The sequence below is a fragment of the Stegodyphus dumicola genome, chromosome 6 (genome assembly GCF_044657685.1).
Source record: "Stegodyphus dumicola isolate Sdum_Otavi_A_Nest chromosome 6, ASM4465768v1".
In the NCBI taxonomy this organism is placed as follows: Eukaryota; Metazoa; Arthropoda; class Arachnida; order Araneae; family Eresidae; genus Stegodyphus; species Stegodyphus dumicola.
Genome location: NC_140773.1, coordinates 167,088,047 through 167,114,954, shown reverse-complemented (window position 1 = coordinate 167,114,954; position 26,908 = coordinate 167,088,047). Strand labels below are relative to the sequence as shown.

Below are 26,908 nucleotides of genomic sequence, written 5' to 3'. Positions count from 1 at the left end.
TACTCTGTTCTAAAGTAAGAATGTCTATGTAAAGAAAGAAAGGTTCCATAGACGTAATGTAATCAGTTTGCTAGAGTGCCGCTAGAAAGCGGAGAGAAAAACTCGCCAAGTAATTTGGCGACAGAACCTGACGGCGAGAATTTCCCCCTCCGCGATATGTACAGGAAATTGTGGAGCATGTGTTAAGAAGAAACATTCTTTGACTTTCGCGATAATTTATACTCAGATTTTCGTAATTTTTTTGCTCAAAATAGCTAATGTATTAATTAATTTACTCGCGCAAAAATATTTTCTTTTCCTTTAAAGTTTAAGGAAATTTAAAATGATATTCCTTTCATGTACTCTTAATAAACTTGATCTTCAAACTTCGCCAGATTCGGCGGCAGATATTTCGCGCATACGCAGCTGTTTCCCTCTACATTGGGATGGAGCCATTCCTGTTGCAGAGAAGTTTTTTTAATCTTAACAATACATATTTTTTTATTCTAACCTCCATGTACGGTACACATGGGATTTATCGACGTTACGATGAGCAATAACAACAGTTACCTCTTTCTGTCTCTTAGTCTTTGTTTAAGAAGGTGTTGGGTAGTAAACCGGTCTTTTTGGTGTTGGCGGCAGTTTTCAAAATTGTACAAAGACCCTAGCGAAGACTAGGATTTTACCACAAAATCTTTTAAACTTTTTTTTTTTTTTTTTTCATTTTAATAAATGCCTTATTTTTCATTTTGCAGTAAAATAAAAAATTAGTAATCAGTCATCTAGGCTAACGTTTAATATTCCCCAAAATAGCATTGATTATTGTAATTCAATTTTTAAGTAATTAACTTCATTTTACTATTATTTATATCATTTAATGTTCTTCTTTCCTCTAAATTTATTTATTATTAGTTAATAATACTTTCAAATTCCAGGCAAATTTCTCTGGCATAAATCTGAAACTAAATCTAGCAGTATGATGACATACTATCATGAAATTTAATGCATATATTTTTGTTTATGTATGTTGCTAAATAAATATAAAATACCTTAATTTATTTTAAAATATCATTAAATAGATTTCTTTCTTTTGTTTAGCTGCAAAATGTCTGCAAAAAAACTCATTTTGTAATTGAGATTGGGCAGATTCTAATCTCAATCTTCAGTGGGGAAAACAACTATTATAGTTATAATAGTAATGCTTTCAGGATTGCCTGTATATTAAGACATATGCAATTGGCAAATTTTTATGTTTTCAAGTGATACCATAATTAATTTACCTCTCAGCGCAGCCAACACACGCTATGCGGATAGACTGGAATTTTCTTAATACACACCTGGAAAAGTAGGGGAATTTCATTCTCCTCTTTAAGTGGCAACCCTGTTAGTACCTAAAGCTGTACACATGGTTTGGTGACATTCTTTAGCTGACTTTTTGCAAGACAGCTGGTAGTAAATGATGGTTCTAATACAGTAGTGTAATAGGTCCAATACAGACACCTTGTATTTAATGATATTTTTTTTTTACAAGTTTCACAACACATCATTCTAAAGCAAGTCTCTTTCTTTCAAATGCCAAACATCATTTGACAAAATATGATTAAACATGGCAATGCGAACTGTTTGCTCAGGCAATATTTGCGGTGGTAGGAAACTTTCGTTAAAACCCAATATAATTGCATTTTGGCAAGAATAAAGGCTAAACACTATTTTAAGTTTTAGAAATCATTCAGTATTGGTAATAACTTTTTTCTTTTATTTCAAAAAAAAAAAAAAAAAGAAAAGAAAAGAAAAAAAGAAAAAAGAAAAATTCATAATAGATTTTTTTTTTTTTTTTTTTTGATTGAGAGGAGGATTCTTTTGCTGAGGGAAAATTTTAAATGTTAGTCTTTTGTAAAAGGGAAGTGTGAAGCAAATTTTAGCAAAGCAGGGGATGCTTGTATGAAGAAGTTTAGTGAGTGGAGTAAGAATATAAATACTGTATTTATTCTCATTTCCCCCCTTTTCTAATTTTAGCATTCGAAAAGCAGGAGGGTAAAAATATGCATATTATCGAGGGTACAAATAAGTCTCTACCTTTTTTATCAAAGACTGTTCATTTATTTTGAAAGAATGGTACATTATGCTTTATTCAAAGTATTGCCTATCAACAGCCACTGCTTTTTCCGATCTTTCTAGCAGTATATGGATACCTTGTCGGAAGAGAATGCTTCATTTTTCGAGACTATCCAATTTTGGTCTCAAAATCGGCCCAATTTTGATGTCGTCATATGATGTAAAGCACTACTCAGACAGGCCATGTGTCATTAGTCAAAACAAGGAGTAATATCTGTTGAATACAGTGGAGGGGGGGATTTCTCATTTGAGCATTTCCTAGTTAGTTTTGACTGCCGCCAAAATATATGGACGAGTATTATCATGCAAGAGAATAATTTTGTCATGCCTGAAGTAGTAATGGGTGCAGTTTTCTTTGAGTGCTGAGCTAAGTCTCATCAGTTGTGTTCAGTAGAGAGCCCCAGTAATGGTTTTGTTCGGTTTGAGCAGCTGTTAATCCCATCATATAACACTAAATTAATTCTACCATATGCACAACGTGATTTTTTTCCATGAAGATTCGGCTTGGCTGTCAGTGTTGAAGCATGGCCTGATGGTCCCCATGATTTCTCCTTCTTGGGTTATAGTGTATCCATTTTTTAGCAGTGACTATCGTGAAAAATCCTTCCCTTTATGCCCGGCAAGCAGCATTTCATACGTAAAAAATTGTAGTTCAGTGTTTCTCAACTTCAGTTCTTATGGAACTCAATTTCCTTCCTTTTGAAACATTCAGAATGATTTTAAACAAAGTAAAATTGCTTGTTGAGTCACTCCTAATGTATGTGCAAATTCTACTTGCATTTGGCATTGAATCTTCATCCAATAATGCTTACATGTCTTCATACACTTTCATCCTTCCGCTACGTTCTTTATTTTCGAGATCAAATTCACCATTCTTAAATTTTTTAAACCTCTCATGACAACTTCTCTCACTTACGACAGCCTTATAATATGGTTCTACAAGCAATCAATATGCCTCAGCTTTAGATTTCTTCAAATTAAAGAAGTAAGTCAAAAGTTCCCACAAATGGCTCTCATTTGCTCAAAACTTGACATTTTTGCGAACACACAAAAAATCTATGATGCTGATACAAAATTGCTGATATTTCAAAGTTAGGTTGTTAGCACATGTCCAATCTTATATAATAATATTTTAAATCAGACAGTTTTACCTGTAACGTACTGGTAGTACCACTTTTTGTCAAATGGTGGAGAATTATTTATACTCCCAATATTTCTGAAGAGATGGCCTCAATTATAGCATAGCATATTGAAAAGTACACATAAAGACACAGTAATGGTATTGTTGCATGCGTACGGGTTTGTAATAGATTGAATGGGAACAGAACTGACGATAGCTTTTTATTATCAAAAGAAAAACTTCACAGTTTTGAAATTTTCAACAAAAGTACTGTGTAACTCATCACAGAATACAACTGAGAACATTAAACGCAACTCAGTGCAAAGCTAACATGGAGCTATCTCAATAATCCAAACTCATGTTGAACTAAAAACATGCTCTCTCCAATCTTATATAGTATACCCCCCAGGTAGCCAAGAAATTTCAAGTACTTCTTGAAATTACTGGAAGGCATATGAGGGCCGTATATAGTTACAGCTCCATATGGCATCAATTGCAGTTATTTAATTACAATACCCATTATTTCCCCCCCCCCCAATGGCAGGCACTTGCCTATAAGGACATTGGCCACTCCTAAGGCCAGAAATGGTGGCCATTTTATTGTGGAGGCATCTAATAGGCGGCCACCGTTACCTCCTATGAAGGGACAGGCACGGGATCCAAACTCGAGTCCATCGGTATTGCAGTCAGGATCCCCTGACCACTATAGCATCTGGGTGGCACAATACCCATTATAGATATGCAGGAACTGGGCCAAAAGGCCACCAAATGGTTGCCAAGTTTGGTGACTTTTGTGGTTTCTCGCCAAATTTTGGTCAACAAATTTCTCCAAATTTTTAAACCGAACTTCTCACCAAAATCATCGCCAGCCTTACAATATCTCTGCAATTAAGTAAAACAGCCATTTACTCAATGTTAAATAGACTTGCCCTGTATTCTTACTTTTCTGGCAACCTTTGCTTCTTTAGATTTTTATGTTGCATTATACAAAAAATACAACAATTTCATGTATAATTTCACAGAAATTATTTATGTATGTACAAAGTTCGTATTATTAATATACTATATATTTCAAGGGATTTATTAATTTTAATAATGCTCTTTATACATTTTTTAATTATTATTATTATTTGTGGATACATTTTACATTGTTGCCTTAAATCAAGTTCTAAATTTTTATGCTGAAAAAATTAGAGGAAACTTTATGCACAGGGGAGAAGTATAGTAGTAAATATGGTAATAAAGTAAAATGGCATGGAACAAACTTCCATAAGGCAATGTTTAGTATTTTTGTAAGCATCAACTGAGTGGAAGATTAACCTTCTAGCACGTGCATATATGCAAAATTTACGACAAATTCAGTTTTTAATGCACATCTTTCGCATAATCGAAGCTGAGACACCTGAAGGTTATTTCTATTCCTCCTTTTTACCCTTCCCCACAAAGTGCCAATGGAAAGTGCCAACAAGAGGTCATTTGGCTTTTTTTTTAACTGGGCTTTTGTGCTATGTGGCAGCTTTTTCATAAAAGTTACGACATGCACGTGGTCATGTTTTAAAATTTGGAAAATATTTTCTCAAATATTTTGTAATTTTGTCTTATTAATTGCAGTGTATTATTTTAATTTAAATACATTTGGCTCTGTAAATTTTATATCAGATTTCATGCCAAAAAAATATGTGTAACCAGCTGATTTTGCTCGGATTCTTCAAGAAATATCTGATGAAGAAAAGGAAGACAAGGAAATCTTTGGATGGGAGAATAACGGCGATTTTCATTCCTTATTTTCTTTTATTTCTATTTTTTATAAATAAATAAAAACATTAAAGTTAGTTTAAAGTGCGTTTTTGTAACCAGTAAGAAGTAAATTTCCTTGCAGAAGTAAGTAATGCTAAACTTACTTTTTTTCCTACCAAGGTGTTTTCCTTTTTTATTGTCTATACTTGTCTTTTATGAATATTAAAATTAGCTTCGATTTTAAAATATAATTATTAAATAATAAATTTAAAATTTTCTATAATGAAATACATCATTGCATTTCCATCTCACTAACATAAGAACTTGAAAATAATTTACTTATATTTGAATGTGATATCATTTGTATTTTGCAATAATAAGACTAGTATTTTATTTCTTAAGAAATTTATTATCAATATTCACTCATTTCTGTCGTTTTTCGTGTCCAAAATGGTCAAATAATGGATGTTGTAAAAAATACGACGCGCATGTGCTCGTGTAAAATTGCTAAGCTCGCATGCTGGAAGGTTAATCATGTTATTTATATTTTAGAATGCATGTGCAGGTCATCTAATTTTATTATTACAAAGAAAATATGTTGTGTTTTTAGGTTATGTTGAACACTGAGAGACTGCTGAAGCATGCGGTACAGGAGAAGTTAGCAATTTGTATATGTATTAACAAAATAGACAGACTTATGCTAGAACTCAAGCTTCCACCTCAAGATGCATATTATAAGCTTCGACACATCATTGAAGAAATAAATGGTTTACTAAGGTAAATTTAATATTTTAAAATTAAGTATAACTTAAAAAATTAAAGTTATTCTTTAAATCTTGTAATATTTATTCTTTTTTTTCCCCTTGAGTAAAAGCTTGATTGCATATAAAAACAATGCATTAAAAATTTATCTTGTATCAACTTAAAAATTTAGTATAAGCAATAGCTTAATTAGTAATCTTACTTCTTTATTATTATGGCCCATCAGCCATCTTATTGGAATGTGCTAAGACAGCAATCCTACCTAAGCTCTTCTCATGATGGGTGGGCAATAAGTCATTGCATTTATGAGTGCTGGCTATGCAGAGAACTTTAAGTAGAGCTGCTAATTTGGCACAATCTATGAATGAATCTATGGCTGAAAAAATTTTATCACTAGAACATCATAATGATTTCATTGCTGTTTTAGTATGAAAAAAACTGCAAGTAAATTTTTAACTACAAGAGGTAATAGTGAGATTTTTTTTTAAATTTTTAAATCTAATACTAATAAACACCTGATTAAATGAAATTATATTATGTATATTTGAAATTGAAATATATTGAGCTATCTGATTTATTGAAATTATACGTGAAGATTAAAGTTGCAATTCATGTAATTATGCATTATATATTTCATGGTCTCTCTGACTTTGCACACATACAGATATATAATTATAATTAAAAAGGAAGGCTATTAAAATTCTTATATTTCAAATTATATATATGTGTGTGTGTGTATTTGTGACTTTCCTATTAAATGTGCTTCTGCAATTCTAATAATTTCGCTATTTTTATTTTTTAAAAAAGCTGGTTGCGCATCATATCTATATATATATATATTGCAAAAAAATCTGAGTTTTACATTCACTTTTTATTTGTCAGTTAGAAAACTGACTGTTATAATTTCTTTTATCTTGTAATTTAACTTTTAATTGCAATTTATTTTAACTTAGTGTTTACAATTACTCACGGGAACCACAGTATCACATTTGCTTTAAAAGCAATAGCATGAAGAATTTTCTTTTTTACCTTATATTGCAAAATTATATTTTTATCAATTATTGATCATTGAACGGGAGTTGGTTTGTTCCCCTTGAAAAGTCAACTAATTTCCGATCAATGACAATAATTACATGTTTTAATTTTTACTTTTACAATTGTAATATTATTCCTTGTGATGATTTAACTCCAGTCCCCGTTAAAACATTATTAACATTTTGCTTTCAAATTACTTCAAAACATCTTTCAAAATATAACTTACCAGTATGGATGCACACTTTTAAAATAATTCTACTTTAATTAAACTTAGGAGATAATATAATCAATTAATCAATACTGTTTAGGAAATAAATTATTATATATATATATATATATTGTTGCAAAATTATTTTGCAATAAATTCAATTTTCAAAATTTCAAATTGCTTCTCTATTTTGAATTAAAGTATATTCTGCTTCTTTTATAGTGTCTATTCTGATGAAAAAGAGAACATCTCTGTATCTCCTCTTCTTGGGAATGTATGTTTTGCAAGTTCTCAATATAGTTTGTGTTTTACATTACGTTCATTTGCTCACATGTATGCACAAACCTACGGCGGAATCAGCGTTCCAGATTTTGCCAAGCGTTTGTGGGGAGACATCTACTTTAATAGTAAAACGTACGTATACATAGTCACACCTCAAAACATTAATATGTTTTTTGAAATTATTAAAAATAATATGTGTTTAAAATAAATGCATAGTTTGTTATTTTTAGGCTTATATTTCTTTATGATGATATTTCATGTATAAAAATGTTTTTAAAAGTATATTTTTGCGATTATTGTTATACTGCTGTAGATGAATTATTTTTAATTTACACCTTTAACTGCAGAGTTAACATGGAAAAATAATATTGAGCTTTTCCTTGGAAGTAACTTAATATATTATTTGTAATTTTTCCCTGTGCTTTAAAGTCATCTTTGTCTGGAATATTGTTATAATATATGTTAGTATATGTTATAATTCTTTAAACTGGGGAAAGTTTTGATAAATTTAAAATTACTTTTTAATTTTAATAATATCTTCTAGGCGTAAATTTACAAAGAAGCCTCCTCATAGTTCAGTCCAGAGAAGTTTTGTGGAGTTCATTTTAGAACCTTTGTATAAATTATTTGCTCAGGTATGCCATTAATTATTTTGATAGGCTGTATTCTAAAAATCTTATACTTTTTACATTTTTTTCAATAAATAAATGTGATTAATTATGATAGTTAGAAACTATGCATATTCAGAGTTTGTAGTGTCCTTACTAGTGCTTATAAGTCCTTATATTTGAAAATAAAATATAAAGGCCCTTATAGGTGCTTACTTTTTCTTTAAAACCCTTATTTTTGGTTTTTAGTGCTTATTTTTTGCTTCTAGTGCTTTTTTAAATGAACGCGCATTTTCCCCCCGTACCAAACCGAAACTAAATAAACAACTTTTCTTCCTTATATGGAACGTCAGATGGTGAATCATACTCCCGGAAATAGCTTTTCCCCCTTTCTCTGCATTAACGTAACCTACGGTGCGCGCGAGAGTACAGACAGGTGCACTATTGGTCAAAGAATTGCGAAAACCGTAAAAAATTCCGGTACATTTGGTATTCTTTTCCTCCCACCCAAATACTACACCCGTTTGAATTTCTATCAAGATTTTAATAATTCGCATTCTCGTTCCGTGTGGTCAGTTCATATTCGTGTTTATTATGATCGTTATGCTTATATTATGAGCATATGTATGAACATTTATAATAATATAGTTGCAGTAGCTGCTGAAGTGTAGATAAACTTTCAAAAATGGGGGTATTTGTACACAGATTAGCTTTCTAAGGAATAATATTCGGAATGGCTTAAATAAAAAGAAAGTAATCGAATATTCAATTTTTTTTTTTTTGTTGTTGTTGTTGTCACTGTCCAATCTGGATTGAATAGGACTAAAAGTTTTTGCGGTCTACCCAACCCAAGCGAAGAATGATTTTATTCCGGAAATTTAAGGCAGTCTGTTCAAAATTAGAATAACAAACACCCCAGATTAGTAAGTCTCTCTCTTTTCCTTTATTTAGTTCTGTATTCTCCAAATACTGGCAGCTGTTGATTACGATTGCGATTGCGTAATATCACGTATGGAAGAATTACGCCGCACATATTGCACAATAATGTTTGCAGTATTTTGCAGAGATAATTAATTTTGATGTTCAGTCTGAGATTTATTTATGAACACTTAAAAGAGTTTTACTGTGCTTTCTAAGCAGAATATTTCTCAGTTCCGTTGGTCTATTTTTATATGATGCACATATCAAAATGTCAAAATCATTTATTTAGCCGGGAAATCTAAAGAACGGCTACAATCTCTCCCCCCTTCCTCTTTTTCCAGTTACGCTCGACTATGCGGAATATTCGGCAATTTCCGAGTATGCGGGTTAGTTAAGCTTTTACTGTTAAAGGATGACTGACTGCATGAAGCAATTTCCCGTCTCCTGATTTCAGAAATGTTCCTCTTTTTTACTTAAATTACTTTGCTTGGAATATATGTTAAGGGAAAACTGTTATGCAATGAAAATTTAGAAAAATGTTCAGAATTAAGTTAAATTATTTAAATATTAGTATGAGTGGAAAAATGTATTTATTATTAGGTGCCAAGCGAATACAATTAATATGGCTTATTATTATTTTTTTTCTATATTTTGAACTGAAATTTCATTAAATCTTGTAATATAGTTTAGTTCTGCATAGTTTTTTTTTTTTTTTTTTTCTTTCATTGTAAACTAATTCTGTAAATTGAACTGTCATTTAAAATTTAAAAAAAAAAAAAAAAACAGTTAATTGTTTTCCATGGTTGAGGCAATGCTTATTCTCTTAATAAATATTGCATTGCTCATATTTTAAATTGCAAGTCTAATTTTTCTTTTAAGGTTATGCAGTTGTGTATAATGTAATTAGACAGGTGCTTATTTTTTTTCTTAAAATGTGCTTGAAAAGTGCTTATAGGTGCTTATTTTTTTAACTAAAATGTGGCTACGAACCCTGATATTGATGCAATCCTTTATCTTAAAAGTTTCTTACACACCATTTAATGCTCCTAAAACTGAAAATTGTGAATTTATGTTTTTCGGAATATTTATTTATGTATTTCAAATCAAAGTTATGTTTTACTTTGGAGTAGACATGTTTGTAAAATGGTAAAGTAACTCTTCATAATTACGGAAACAACATAATAATTTTGACCGATTTTGGGTTTTGATGTAGTATGTGATCTATTGCTTTTAGTTAGTTACTTTTTTATGTAGTACCACTAAAACATTAGTTTTAAATGCGAAAATAAATATTGTAAATAATTAAGAATACATAAAATGAAAATTCTATAAAGTCCCTTAGCATGATTCAGTTTTTGCATATTTTCCAAGCTCTTTTGATAGTTTACAGCTTAATTCACAAAAGCAGTAGATCGTATACTATAGTGGTCTCCAAACTTTTCAGCTCAAGGGCCATATTGGCTTTTTTATGGAACCATCACGGTGATGCAGCTATGAGGAACAGTATACACATTTTTTAACAAGTCAGTGAGATTTTTGTGATTGGATCTATATGCCATGATCTTACAAAGAGCCTTATTTTTAGGACTTTCATACAGTTTCACCTAACATAAATTTCTTAAAGCTGTTTTTAAAAATTTGCAAAAATACATTTTTGCCACAGAATATTGGAGATTTCTTCGGTTTAGTGTGCACTTTATTTTTCAGTGGATTTACACCCCCCCTTGTCACAATTTATCAGCAAAATTTGATCAGGTGCAAACTTTCACTCATAAGTATTTCATATTTTGGGCAAGTTTTATATGATAAAAACATCTCCAAAATTAAAATAAATCACAACATATACAGAACAAAAATTAAGTTTTAAATAAAATCGCTGCTGAAAATTTCTATGAACCAACCTTAAATACTACTATAAAAGTAGGAAAGATAACGTGAAACCTTCATTCTTGTAAGAAGAACAATGAGAATTTTTTCCTCCTTGTATGAAGTAAAGGAAGTATTGTAACTGCAAAACATTTAGGATATCATATTTTAACAAAAATATCCATTTTGACCCCTCTCGAATTCATTTTAATGATTTTTTTTTTTTTTTTTTGTGTGTGTGTGTGTGTGTGTTTGTGTGTTACATCTGTATATACAGACAGCATAAAGGAAATTCCCAAAATGGTATGTAATATGGATTGATTTAAAGTGTATTCCGGAGAGTTTTTTCGTGACATCTGTTCTCCGCGTAACTCAAAAACGAGTAGCCTGAAAATGTTGAAATTTTGTACGTAGGACTACTATAACATGTAGTTGTGCACCTCCTTTTTTGTTTGCAATCGGCTGCCTCAAAAGTCTCCCTCTATGTATACCCACTTTGTTACCTGGTTCGAGGAGCTCAGTTTTATATTCCAGTTAAGGTTTTTATGATGTTAATTAATCTGTATGCAATAGTTGTAGAATTATCAACAATTTAAGTTGTTTAAGTGCTACTAAGCCTAATGAAGTCGCCATTTGTTTACATTTTAAACTCTTGCTTTGTTTGAAGATATTTGAGTTTTTATGTATTTTTGCCTTGTTTCGAAATGAGAATTGATTGAATGAGAAAAATATTTCTAATGAAATTTCTGGAAATAAGCTTAAATGAAGTACAGGAAAAAATGTGTGTAATTTAAAGGATGTATCAGGAACTCAATATGTGACCATGTGAGACTTTTTATATAGGGTGTTACTGTATTTCACATATTGTAAATTTAGAAACGGTTGTATAATGTTTATAATCTGTTTTATAAAGCACCTGCATGATAGGCAATGCATTTCTAGATTGGCTGTTATGTAAAATAGTAGTTAATGTGTATATTATTTGTTACTTTAAATTTTATAAAATTATTTTAAAGAAACCCCTGGCAGACCAGATCATTAGTGCTCGTGGACCAGATTCTGCCCTAGGGCCATAGATTTTAGACCCCTGGCATCAGCACCAAATTGTGTATATGTCAATTAAGTGGTAGAAGGGATTAGGCATTAGTTTTTGTCATTTGATGGTTTTCTTTCCTTTTGGGCATGGTAATTGCACTTTCAGTACCTTAGTGTCTTTGAAGTGACTGAAGTTTGTGGCATAGAAACCATATATTGTACCACAAAGTGAAAGTACACTTTGGCACCAGCAACTAATATATGAATTTGTGTCCTCTGTGAATGTGTTGTTTGGTCACTAAGTTGCCATGCACATATCCACTGAATTGCATCCTGCTACCTAATGTTTACTAGAACTATTTTCTAATTTACTGATAACTTGTTTTTGTATGACATTGATCTAAAGCAATGATCTTAAATCGACAGCCTGTGGACTGCATGTGGCAGCTAAAGCAATTTTATATGGCCCGCAAAGAATCATGACTTCATTGCAGATACAGTTTTTTCAGAATTTTAATTACTTGAATTTCGAGTTTATATTATTATCATTAGTATTGAAAACTAGCATGAATAGTGCATCAGAAAATCTATGAATGGAACTAACGAATTCAGAATGGGATATGAATCTTATTCTGAGATTTGAAGATCCAGACTTGATTAACTTTTACGAGTATTTGCCTAAAAAGTAAATCAGTTACACATTTTTGCAATAATTGCTTTGTGTGAGATTACATTTATATGTGATTAACTTTTTTCACAGTTGAAAATTAATAAGGGAAAAAAAGATTCACCAATGATTATCTACAGTCCATAATGAAGATAATTTCTTGTAATTTCTGTAGCTACAAACTTTAGCAAATTTGAAATGCCATCAATCATCAAGCTGTAAATGTTAGAATTATTTTAAATAAATGTCAATGTGAAATTGTAACATTTAATAACTGTCAATTTATTTGTATTACAAAGTGTAATAAAAAAAATTTCCTCCAGGTACCAAACTTTAGATTTCAGAGGGAAAATAGGTATAAGTTGAAATTTGTTCCTTTTGCGATGGTGGGTTTCTACATCTCATGCAACCAGTCTGGCATATACTCTTGATAACATGTAATATTTTCATTTTAGAGCATACTTTTCCCATTTATTAAAAAACAAAACAGTATAATGTGCTCTCCAGCAAACCCTTTTTAAGATTACTGTACTGAATATATTGGAAGAGGTCTGTGCCTAATTCATCTTATTTTACTCACATGTTTCTTTGTCACTTATTTATTTGATCTACTAGTTAAATTAGAACTTACTCTTCCTGTGTGGTTCTAGAGAGAGTTTTCGTAGCTATTTCAACAATCCTGCAGCAACTTTCCCCCTTACAATCACTTGAGCCATTCAACACATAAACTGCCTCATTTCATTTTGAACTGTTCTAAATAATTACATAACTAAATATTAATTGTGTGAATCCATTACATAGGTAATTTTATAAACTTTGCACAATAATGAATTACTGAAGTTACATGTGGTACACTGGGAAACCAGGATCGTGCGAGCAAATACATCCAAGATTATGCAGTATCATCCATTTTCCTGGGCAATGATTACCATGCAGACAGAATTCAGTGCTTCATGTTTTTGATGCTGTACTTATACACTAGTATATAAAAGAAACTTCAGCTTAAATTTTTTTTTCATTCTTCAGTGATGCAACTAATATGTTTCTTATGCTGAATTGTTAAGCATCCTCTGATGATTCTTGATGAGTTGTTGGTATATGATGGGGCATTTTTGGCAGAATTTTGTATATCCAAGTACGTATTGTGTCACCATGGTTGTATTTTTTTCACCTTTTACTTTTCACTCCATGATGCTGAATTCGAGTTTTTATGAACTGTATGTGTTTATTTTTGCCATGTGTGGAGACTTTATGCAACCCAGTGGAGTTTAACTTTTTTTTGTTTGTTTGTTTTTGTTTTGTTTGTTTGTTTGGAGTATCTGTTATTCTGTGCCTGTAATAAAAATGCTTTGAAAATTTGATAAACCTTTATGACCACTACAAAAGCCTTCTTGTAGATATATATATTAAACGACATCACACTAGTTGGGCATTACATCAGATAGCTATAAAATAGCATATTAGCTATTGGATCAGACAAATTTAATTAGTATATTTATTAAAAATACTATAAAAGTAAAAATCCAGAATACTTCACAGGTATCCAGAAGTTTCTGGTTAGTTATTACATCAATGTAGAGCGGAGAGCAATGAGTTTTCGATTAACATAGTTATTATATAAATTAATAGTGAATTAAATCTATACTTTTAGAATAGTGTTGAATTTATGTCATCAGTATGACATTGATGCACATTAGTATATTCTTATTATTCTGAACACTGCATCACTAATTCATTCTTGTGAGTAAGTTATTGTCCAGTAGTAAAATATAATAAGAATTATTTAATCAGTAGAGGAGGAAAAGGGAGAGCTAAGAACACATGTGCTAATAAAGAATATAAATTGGTGGAGAATCAGCAAAGTCACAGCGATTGTGAGTCTCGGACTTTGTACTGTATTTATTCATTTCTATCATACATTAGCATATACTTTTCTTTTACTAATTTTAATGAAAGTAGAGTTTAATTAATGTAATTAAATTATTTATTTTTAGGTTGTTGGTGATGTAGATACCACTCTACCTCAACTGTTGGATGAATTAGCTATAAAACTAACAAAAACTGAGATGAAATTGAATGTTCGGCCTTTGCTACGCTTAATTTGTTCGAAATTTGTTGGAGATTTTAATGGTATTGCAATTATGTCATTTTTAATATTTTGTACACATAAAACAGTAGTGTTTTGTCTAGTTAAAATTAACTATGATTAGTACAGGTTTTTAAAAAATTAACTATCATTTGCCTTTTTATTGTTTAAAACCAAAAATATTTACATTAATTAACATAGTCATTCTTAGTAATTTTAATGTTATGTGAAATATATTTATTATTTTGTAGTTTTTTAATAGTCTCTTTGGAAGTAGTTATTTAATAAATTCTTTAAAATGCTTTGAAAAGTTATATATCGTTAAAAATATTTTAAAAAGATATAACTGTAATTAAGTTTTATATAATTTTAATTTTTTACCCTTATTGCTTTTTAAAGAGAAACATAATTTATAATTTGGCCAAAATTGTAATTAATGTCTGTCTATTTTATATTGTTATTAATTTTTTGTTTCTTGTAAGGTATTGAGGTCTGATTTCCTCTTTCCTTTTCTTCCTCCACTACTTTATATATATATATATATATATATATATATATACACAGTTTTAAAAGTTTTGGCACTATGCACATCCATGGCAACCTAAACATATAGTTACACGAACCAAAATCAATCATACCATCCCTCTTTTCCAGGATTTGACATCTGGAAAGTGACTGAGTTGTATATGTTACTGAGAAATAAAAAATAATACTTTTTCTACGATTGCCCGGTGGAAAAGTGGCTAGCGCATCGTGCAGCTGCACCACTGGTCCAGGGTTCGATCCCTGGGCTGGGCAAGGTTGACTCAGCCTTTTGTCCTTGAGTGGATCGATAAAATGAGTACCAATTTCGCTTGGAGATTAAACACCAGGAGTCCTTCAACAAGTTGACCACTTTCCCAGAGCATATGCTGATGCGCTCAGGGGCCCAAGGTCAAGAAAGCAGATTTTGGGGCACTGCAGGCCGTGGCCCACTAGGGCTGTTGTGCCACTGAGTTTAGTTTTAGTAACTTTTTCTATAACATGCCTGAATTTCTTTAATGTATGGTCTCCAGAATAATGGCATCTCACCCATTCACTCAGTTTTCAGTGCTCTTTTTCTTCTTTCCACGGATAGAACAAAATCTGCTGGAATATTGATATATGTCAACAAATGAGGTTAATTTTTTTAAATATGTTATAGTTGGTTATATCAAAATGGTTAACAGATGTTTCCAAAAGCTGTAGAGGCATTGAAATAATGGTATATCACATAAAGGAATAATTTTGAAGGTAATGGTGTACTGCTTCTTAAACTATTCACAGTAGGGAAAGATCGCCTAGTTTCTAGATTATTTAATCCTACTATGTATATGTTACTGAGATTCTAAAGTTTAATATATTGCTTTCAAAATAAAATAGCTAATTATCTAAGTAAAAAACTTATTGTTGCAATTCTAGGTTTTGTTGATATGTGTGTACATCATGTACCATCTCCATCTGCAAATGCAAAATTAAAAATTGGACACATTTATACTGGTCCACCTGGAAGTGATTTAGCTGATGCTATGGCTGAATGTGACCCTGAGGTATAAATTTACTTTTTGTAATTATTATAATTTGTTACAAAAATTGGAGCTGTTAAAGCAGTATTAAGTACTTTATCTGAATGAATGAATAATCATTGTTTAATGAAAAATGCAATGAGTATTAGCATACGATATGAAAATTCATGAGCTGGAAGCAGCAAGTTATAAAGAAAATGTAATAAAAGTAGCTTTAACTTTAGATAATGTTCTTTATTTTATTTTTTAGGGTCCCTTAATGGTTCACACAACCAAACAGTATTCAACTCAAGATGCAACTAGTTTTCATGTGTTTGGTCGAGTTATGAGTGGCACTTTGCATGCTAATCAAGATGTTCGTATTTTGGGTGAAACTTATACTTCGACTGATGAAGAAGATTCTCGCATTTTAACTGTTGGGCGCTTATGGATATCTGAAGCCAGGTATGTCAGAAATATTTCAATATATTAATAATTGTTGATAGCTTTTAAACCAAGCACAATGCATCATATTTTTTATAAAACAAATAATGATTCCAGTTCGTTTACATGATTGATAATTTTATTTTTAATCTTTATAATTATAAAATTGTTTTATTTAAAGAAGATAATATATCATCCAAAATGTGAAATTAGGTTTCTTGTGATTAATGACTGAGTTTAAGATATCTATCAAATACTTTCCGTCATTTATAATGAATTACACATAGTTGCAGTGCAGTATGATTTGCTTGTGTAATAATTTTCAACATGTGATGAATGCTAATATACTCATTTTTACCATATTATTGTCATATGTGTAAAATTTGGTATCTTTATTTGATTTGTTTTGAGATATGATGAATATTTAGATATGAAACAAACTAATAAAATTATATTATTTATATATTGACATTTCATAATCATGTTTTACAATTTTTGACTTGTGCTAAGAATGGAGTAGTTGAATTTTAAGCATTAAATAATTATATATTAACATGTTGAATGCCGTGAGGGTCATAGGTGACCGGCGACGCAACCAACAGTAAAAATATATCATTACAGTAAATATCGACACAGATAAGTTTTTTTAAATAATAACATAATAACCATTGTTAATATAATGTTTTGAAGATTAATAGATCGCAAAAATTTAAATAATAAATCACAAAAATGGTCTGCAGCGCCTCGGGGGTGAGTGGTGAACCCCACCAGGAAAAATGCATTAAAGACAATTACATAACTCACCTTATCTTCTATAGATAATATTGTTAGAGTCTGTGAATCTTCATCATTCTCTTGACTTAAATAAGTTCATATTTAATAGACTTTATAAAGTTTTTCTGTTTTTGTTCTGGGATTGGAATTGCCCTAAAATTTCATCAAAGCATTCTAAATTGTCCTAAAATTCAAAAAAAATTTTTATTGCTCTCAATTATATTTTCTAAAAATTATGAAACTTCTGCTGTGTTAATTTTTTTCCCCATTTAAAAGTTTATTTGGTCATTGTTAAAGGACTAGAGATTGCTTCACTAAATATTTAACATTCGTTAAGAAAAATAGGTTTATTAGACACATAATGGTTTAGTTGTCCTTAGAAGCAGAAAATTTGGTAAATCACTAAATATTGTAACGTCAATAAATTAAGCAAAATGCCATGATATCATGTTTAGCGAGCAGCTAATTTCTGGATGTATCACTGAAGTTTTCAAATCAAAAAACGTCTAACCTTGATCTGCATGTTTTTCCAGAATTTGTTTCTTTTAACCGTCCTAGGCATGAAAGAGCCTAGCAGATATTACATATCCATGAGAGGTAAAGAAGACTAACTTAATTTTTATGGTTTAATAAATAAGTTTTTTATCCATTTCAACATTAGAAATTTAACTGTTTCCTCATTATCAACATTATTATTTTCTGGTATTTTTCTAATGATACAATATAGACTGCATGGCTATACTATTTTCAGAATATTACAATGTAATTTGATGCACTAAGCCAGTAGTATTCAAACTTTATGGCAGTGCGGCCCCTATTTGAAAGCAATCCTCAAAATCAATGCTGTGATCCCAATCAGAGCATCAGCCTTTGCTTATATACCAACAATTCAGACTTTTTAAGATTTTTATCCACCTTGCAATCACACTATAAATTGTTGCTACCCCTAATGGGGTCATGACCAATAGTTTGAATACCACTGCACTAAACTGTTTTTCATGTTTATATTTTCTGTAGGTTTATTAAGTTAGCAACTTTTTACCTTTTCTCAGTACATTTAATCCTAGATAAACTTCAAAAATACGTTAATCATTTGCTCCGAGCTGGTGAACAAATACGGAAAAATATTATATTTCATTAAAATAATGAATATAATCCCTTGAATTCTGTAGATAAAAAGAGAGATGTTATTTATCTTGTATAAAATATTCCAGATTGGAGGGAGAACTGTTTCTTTTGAATGCAGGAAGGAAGGAAGGAAAAGCCTAATTGAAATCAAATAGCACCAGAATAAAGGTTAGGTTATTTGAATATGGCAGAACATAAGAAGAGGAATGCCTTTGTAGAGGACTTTTTGGGAGAAATGGCTCATTTTAGTGTTAAAAAGAAAGAGACACGTGCATGTTAACTGAATTTGGGGAGCTTTTGATTTTTATTTTATGCAATTTATGGCTTATAACAGATAACATAAAAAGAACAGTAGATTTTTTTAATTGTTCATAAAAGTTTTTTTTCCCCCTGTAATCATATGAAGAAAACTTTTACAGATTGTTTAAGGAAGGGGAGGAATTTGAAAATTATTTTTTATCATATTAAAAAATAATTAAAGGATTTAAAGGTTATACTGTTATAAATATTATAATCTGAAAATTAATTTGTGGTTAATAACAGCATTCGAAGAAAAGGTAGATCATTGTTGTCAGCTTTATTTCGAATTTGAAAAGATGCATTTTTTTACATGATTTTGAGCCACTAAAATTAATGAAGAGTTATTAGATCAATTTAGAAAATCACATGTGGAATAGTCTATATGAATAATAATAATATGTTAAAAAATATGAAACAGCAAGAAATGTGAATCTGATGAAGTTCCTGCTCTTGTTGATTAAGGAAAAAAATAAGCTTTTCAAGTTTGAAGACTGGCTGAAACTAGAAAATGGTAAGAAGTTGAATGATCAAAATGAAAGAATTTTGCTAAAAAACTGCACAAAATAAAGTTATTGTTAAAGTAAAGTATGCCACACAGAAACAATTAGTGAAGCAATTTGAAATCCATGAAAAGCATTAATGAAAATAGTACAGATGAAATCAGAATTGTTGAATTTCAGCAATAATTAATGAAATGATTTCTTTCCGTATGTATCAAACTGACTGAATGCAATGCTCAACAAGAACAACAGAAACTTAGAATTTCAAAATCAAATAACTAGAAATATGGTTTAGAAAAATTTTCCTATGATTTCCCGAAAACTTTTTGTATGCAAGTGTTCTGTATATTTTATTTATTTTAAATATTTTTTCCTTAATTTATAAATTTATCAATATTTATAAGAAATTTTTCATATTACTTTTGAAAAGCAGATAAGCTCTAAAAGTGTAGTCATGAATCATGTACAGAAATGTTCATATTTCCAATTATTTTTTCAGTCCTTTAGCTTAAATATAAGATAGGTAATTTGTAAAATATTCAGAAAGATCAGATTTTCCCTGAAAGATTAAATTTGATAATCAGAAGGGGTTTACTGTATACCAATGAAATATTATTTTCATGTGTCCTAAAATTTTACAAAAGTTATATCCAAAGAAACATATTTTCTCTCACTTCTAGCACTGTTTTGCTTTTCATTAAAAACATTGATATTTTCATTATTTTGGAGCATGTTTGTTAAGATTAAAAATAAATAGAAAATCACATTTTAATTCAGTTTTAGGTTGAAATTACTGCTTCAATATTTTTTAGTTTAGAATTGAAGGTATAAGTGAAAACTTCCTATAGTCTGTTACTTTGAAATAGAAACTTCAGTCATTTTCTGCCACTCAGATTGCCTGATAACCCTGGGAAGAAGAGCTGCAACAGATGGTTTCAGCTACCTAATTCTTTTCTCACTCTCCATTTCCATTTAGTGTGTTTAACTTTACAGGTTCCTACGGTCCTTAAGAGTCCTTAAAAGTCCTTAGATTTTTTTAAATCGATTTTTGGTCCTTAAAAGTTGGCCAAAAAATGATTTTGGCCAAAATCAGCAGAAGGTCCTTAATTTTAATCATCTGAAATTTCTGTCTGTTTTTACGACTGTCATTTTGAGTGTGAATTAGCATTTTGAGGAATATTTTTGGCGATTCACTGCCGTATATAATTTGTTTCTATTTCTAATATAAATGATAGGATACTCAAGTTTCTAAGCAAGAAGTGAAACATAAGCCTTTCGAAATTCATTTTTTCTAGTAAAGAGTTCTTAAACAACTTTTCACTTTTGGGGATGTCAATTCTTTTATTAAACAGTTCTAAATTTGGCGACTTTTCAACATTTTGGCAATTTTAAGACTTCCGAGATCGGAGAATTTTTCAACGATTTTTTAAAACATCATAACATTAATAAATTTCATTAAAATTATGGTAATATATTGAAATTATATTTAAAAAATAACATTGAAATAAGACATTTTTATTTTTTGCTGTAATATTATAAAGTTTCATTATGGCAACTTATTATACAATATTTTAAATCTGAAAAATAAACAAGGTATAATGCTATAAAGCACAATTTACGAAACAGCTCTTAGCAAAAGCAAAACTAGCTATATAATTAATTAAAAAATGTCTTCATTTTATATTTTTCATAGTAAAAGTTTTTCCCATGTAATTGTCTCAGAATATTCAAAATTCTCAGAATATGCATCAGTTTTCTCTATAAAATTAATTTTATACTTTTTCCTTCCTATTTTTCTCAAAATATTCCTGGCTTTTTGCTGTTACAGAATTGGTAGGGATAATTTTTCTTTAGGATTTTAGACATAGCAGCTTGGAAAGTTTAGAAGGACTTGAAGGCGAGATTTTTAGACCCACGATTCTAGAAGATTCGAGAAATATATGACAAAATGAAAAATGTCTCCATGGTATCAACACGTAATGGATGTATTTTACAGTTTGCAATGAATTTCTTAATTTTTGGAGAACATCTGGAAGAACAATGAAAACGTAATACAGTCAAAAGTCGTTAATCCGGACTCGTCGGGACTTCGGCGATTCCGGATTATCGATTTTTGTGGATTATAGATCATCAGTTTAAATCACGTAAGATGGCATGCAGAAATTCTAAAATTAAAAATATGAAATCGTAATTATGAAATAAAGAACAATTATGATCTAAAGGGTATCAAAATTTACAAAAAAAAAAAAAAAAAAAAAAAAAAAAAGCTTAATATTTATTTGTTTACTTTATTAAACATTTCTTTCAATGTAAGTTGTTTAAGTTGCTTCGTTTTATGTGATAATACTTTCTCTTTAATTCTATAAACAGACATAATTTTTTGTTCAGTTACAAAGTTCCGCTCTTCAAGTCCCGTTAATTGCTGTGCCGAGAATACCGACTAACTTGTCAATCGAAATTTTTTCGTTTTCACTAACTTTGTATGATCCTTTGGGAGCTCCAGATTCGGAAATTCTATTTGACATAATCGAAAGTTCAAGTTTACTTTTATACTATTGCTCTTACAGTCTGCAAAAAATAATAAGCCGGATCCAATTCGAAAATTAAGGAACAACGCAATCATCAACATTAACTGAAATAGATAATTAGATAATTTTAGCTTATACTGTTCGTTATACATAAAACGTGCACGCGAAAACGTATTCTGCGCTTGCGCACACTCAAATGCGCAGTCGTAAGAGGTCTTACGCGCACGCGTAAACACCTATGCGCATGTGTCAACGCGCCGCATGCGCAGACAGTTTCTAGCTTTGAGATCCGGATTATAGATCATCCCGGATTATGGGTGTCCGAATTAACGACTTTTGACTGTGTTTAAATGTTTTACTTCTGATACTAGAATCTTAACATATTTATCTTCTCTTTATTTTCTCTACTTTTAACTAGACAGATGCATGGAAAATATCAAAAATGCTTCTGATTTTATCACATGGCCAGGCATTATAGAAAGGGATTTTTTTATTAATAAAGAAATTGAAAACTTACAATTAAAAATTTCATCTAATATTTCTTAATGCATCATACACATAGGCATTTTCCCACCTGATGCAATCTCTGTGGATCCTAAATTCTGTTGCCTAGTGCCTTTCTAAATTCTGCTTTCAATGCTTGCTATAAATCCTAAACGTTTTGCCATTTCTAGATTTTGTAGTTTGTTGTGTCACTAAATTCTAGAAATTCTGCCACATCAGCTCTAGCTGGCCTTTACTATATATATTTCATATTGCTTCTGAATGTTCATATTACTAAAGAAATAAAATTAGCTGCTTTTTCTGTACATTCTAAATGCATTTAGTGTTTTTTAGAATAACAGAAATCCTTAATTAAATCCAAACATTCTAAAAGGAAAAGGAAACGTGTTGAAGAATGAAACTGAATACATAAAGGAAATTATTCTTCAAAGATATGCACAGTTATTATTATGTAACCCAATTGTTTATGATTTCAACCTTTACTATAATTCCCCATTTTTATTTCCTCATATGATAGAGTTATTGAGCCAGATTAAATTAAAATTAAATTGTATAATCTTTGACCACTAGTCCACATTATTAGTTTGAATTTGACTGTTCTTGTTTAATTATGTCACCGTGAGATGTAATTGATTTTGTTAGCATCAGAACATGCCTTTATGTTCTAAGCTCTTTTTAAATAAGAGGTTTATTTAAACCTTTTTCTAATATTATTGTAGTTAATTTCAGACATAGCGATAATATACTTCACGCCTGTTGGGAGTTTTGGACTATTTAACTTTTACCAGATCAATTAAATCCTCATAGGTACATTGTGGAGAGGTTGACAAGTTAGGACATGAAGATGCAGAAACTAGCAACAGCATTTATTTGCATATTGAGACAAATCTCTAATTGTTAGAAAAGATGCTTAAAGAGAAGGAAATCAATATAAACTAGCCAAAATGTCTGGGAAGGCTTCAAATTTAAATGACGGATAAATATTTTGTTGACTGTTGTTGTTACAAAACATAAATGTTCTGTAGCTTTATATAATTATCTTAATATCATTCAAGAAACTTATACTTTAATTACATACATTTTATACTATGAAATTTTATTAGATTTTGATTTAAATAGGGTTAAAAAATAAAATTTAATAGTGGTCATGTAAATCCATAATGGTTATCAAAATACCTAATGTAATTATTTATAACTAACTGCTTACACTTAAAATTTATCTCTGCATATTAAAGCGAGTTATTGCCTTTCATTAATACTCACTGTGGTCTCAAGATAAATTATAAAAATGTAAAAATTCAAGTAAAACATATTCTATGCATCTACTTAAAATAATACAAAACAACTTATCACCTCTGGTGCTTTAATGGCTTATTGGAACCTTAAAGTATATTAACTGGGTTATAACCCCTGGAACTGTACACGAAGCTACAACACTAACTGCATGAAACAGAACCTGACTAACTTTCAACACTTGCCAACCTTACCTGCATCAGGCCTTTCAGGTTCGTTCTAATCAGCAGGTCTCTCTCTAGACAAGCAGCAGTGGTGACAACATTCACTCTTTTGGTTATGAATCATGCTGATTATGATCTTACTTCTGATTTTAACCTATACAGTTTGACATAAAATCTACCTGCTATTTACTAAACCTCTAGACTGACCAAGTACGTGACAAAATGAGACGTAACAAAAATCAACATAATACAACTTTTAGTAAAACGTAAATGTCACTTATCTTCTTTCAAATATGCCCAACAATTATAAGTGTAAAATATTTAATGCTACTTGATAAATTGCATAAAGTTTATTTTATTCTCAAACTTATTAACAATTATGTTAATTAATTCATGTTTAGCAATAATGCGTACTACTATTATTTTTAGGATCTATTTTATCTATCTATTTTATTTTTAGGATGGTATTGCAAAAGGAAAATTAGGCATAGATAATATCTTCAATTGAATTTATTCAGTTCCCATTTGCTCATAGGTCCTTAATTTTTTTCATTAACGGTCCTTAAAAGTTTTTTTTTTTTTAATTTCCGTGTGCAGAAATGTGTACGAAACCTGCTTTAGCTAGACCTAAACAGCTTATTTTAAAGAAACATACTGTAGTATTTGATAATTGACTTTATTGTCAAGTGTTTTAGGATTTTTAATAGTGAAATAACTGTAATCTACTATTTTAACATCCAGTTTGCCATTTTTAATAAACAGTAAAGTTGTTGAGTGGGCTTGACCAGTTTTAGAATAATATAAATGCATTATATTTATCTATTTCAGATTAATTAGATCTTGCTTGCTCCATAGCTGTGTTTTGTATTTGATGTTGAGAATTAAATCATATCTGTGTTTCTTTAGTTAGAAATTTTTTATTTTACAAGTGTATTTTGTTTAGAAAAGGAATTTACCATTTCTCATCACTTTGTTCTCTTCTCAGTATGTTCTGTTTACTATTTTCATCATGAAGTACTGATCTGAAGGATTTATTCTTTTACTGGTACAGTCAAAGTCTTTAATCCGGAATGATCTATAATCCGGACCTCAAAGCTACAAACTTTGCATGCATAACCGCATTAATGCGTTTATGCAATACAATACCTTTATGCATGTGCGTTTAATGTATAACGGACGGTATAAGCTAAGCTAAAATTATCTAATTATCTAACACCTATGCGCATGTATAATGTTGCAGATTGCGTTGTTTCTTAGTCTTCGAATTGGATCCGACTTATTATTTTTTGCAGACTGTTAGAGCAATTTTATAAAAGTAAACTTGAACTTTCGATTATGTCAAATAGAATTTCCGATTCTGGAGCTGCCAAAGGATCTACAAAGCAAAAGCATGTTTCGATGTCCATCAAATAAAAAGTGGAATTGCTGCAAAAAATGGATAAAGGCATATCCTTTGTTTCTCTAACCATTCCGAAATCTGTTTATCAATTTCACGCTGCTCTGTGGGGGGGGGAAGTTGATCTGTTAGCACTATCCTTATCTTAGGGCAGATGTTTTTATTTTATTCGGCTTATAATTCCTTACTGAATGTAGTATTTCATCTCCGTTTTTGATATGATTTAAATCAAATTTCTTGTCATTATAAATATCACGAATACACATGAAATAGTTTTCTGGTTGCGATTTTCTAATTTCGACTATGCGTAATGTTTGCTTTACGCATGCGCCGGTTGAAAGAAATGTTTAATAAAGTAAACAAATAAATATTAAGCTTTTTTTTTTTTTTTTTTTTTTTTTTTTTTGTAAATTTTGATACCCTTTAGATCATAATTGCTCTTTATTTCATAAATTACGGTTTCATATTTTTAATTTTCTAATTTCTGCTTGCCATCTTACGAGATTTAAACTGATGATCTATAATCCGCAAAAATCGATAATCCGGAATCGCCGAAGTCCCGATGAGTCCGGATTAAAGACTTTTGACTGTATTATGTTTCAGAATGTAATTTAGTAGGGCTATGTTTTCAGGTTACAAAATTAAAAGATTTTCCATGTTTTTAATATCTTAACAAAATTTCTCTAAAATATTGACAGTAAAAAATCAGAAGTTATTGCTTATTTGCATTTAAATTTTTGTTTCAGGTACAAGATAGAAGTTAATAGAGTTCCAGCAGGAAACTGGGTCCTGATTGAAGGTATAGATCAACCTATTGTGAAGACAGCTACTATAGTTGACACAAATGAAACTTCAGAATTATACATTTTTCGACCTCTCAAATTTAATACAAATTCTGTCATCAAAATTGCTGTGGAGCCTGTCAATCCTTCTGAACTTCCTAAAATGTTAGGTGGACTTAGAAAAGTTAATAAATCGTATCCACTTTTAAGTACAAAGGTAACAAAATACTTTTAGAAATAATTGTGTGAAATTTTTGGACAGTTCTGAATTAATTTAAATTTAAAATTTGGTTTATTATAACAAAAGCATATATACTTTGTGGATTTACACATGTCATTATTGTACTAATATTTCTATATATTTCTCTTTAAAATAAAATGTATAAGTTTGTAATTTCAAGAAACTATTTAAGGTATAAATTTGATGTAAATAATTTTGTTTATATTATTTTTTTCATTTTATTATTTTAGTATATTTATTTTTCTAAAAGTGTAGTTTTAGAGTAAACAGGGTTGCCACACTACCTGGAAAACCAGGAAAAGTCAGAGAATTCGAAAATTAACTAAAAAAGTCAAGGAATTTAAAATTTTAGTCAAAATTTGAAAAAGTTCAAGAATTTCATGCAGCAATCATCATTCCCCCCACCCAGGGAAAAAAAAAGCTTTTTACACCAGTGTTGGGAGCGATCACACTCTTGGCGAATTATGTATCACATTAGTGTCATTCAGGCAGCTGGCATAGAGCCAATTTTTGCAGCTTCAATCAGATTGTCTTTTGGAAAGGTATAGTAAGTTTGGTTTCCAGTAATTCCAGTAACCTCAAGAATCGCATGGATCCGCATGTGCAGTGCATATTGAACGAAAGAAAATACCTTTCCATTCTCGTATAGAACAAAAACGGTTTAATCCTAGTATATGGTACACATTGGATTTGGTGACATTATGATGAGCAGTAAACTGGATGCTTATGATGAGCAGTAAATGGGTCATTTTGGTGTTGGCAACAGTTTTCAAAATCGTGCCAAGGCTGTACTATATACTAGGATTTTACCACAAAATCTTTTAAATCTTTTTTTTTTTTTCTTTTTAATAAATTCCTTATTTATCAGTTTGTAGTGAAATAAAAAATAGTAATCAATCATCTAGGTGAA

General features: G+C 30.2%; 1 protein-coding gene across 1 annotated transcript in view; it reads left to right on the top strand.

Moving 5' to 3' along the window:
• The window catches only part of LOC118183848 (116 kDa U5 small nuclear ribonucleoprotein component), a 104,203-nt gene that overhangs the window by 42,532 nt on the left and 34,763 nt on the right, over positions 1 to 26,908 (top strand). Inside the window, exons 10-16 of the mRNA XM_035353453.2 lie at positions 5,562 to 5,728; positions 7,179 to 7,370; positions 7,783 to 7,873; positions 14,330 to 14,465; positions 15,862 to 15,989; positions 16,216 to 16,409; positions 25,722 to 25,974. Coding sequence (XP_035209344.1) covers positions 5,562 to 5,728; positions 7,179 to 7,370; positions 7,783 to 7,873; positions 14,330 to 14,465; positions 15,862 to 15,989; positions 16,216 to 16,409; positions 25,722 to 25,974 — 1,161 coding nt within the window. The remainder of the gene's footprint in view (positions 1 to 5,561; positions 5,729 to 7,178; positions 7,371 to 7,782; positions 7,874 to 14,329; positions 14,466 to 15,861; positions 15,990 to 16,215; positions 16,410 to 25,721; positions 25,975 to 26,908) is intronic.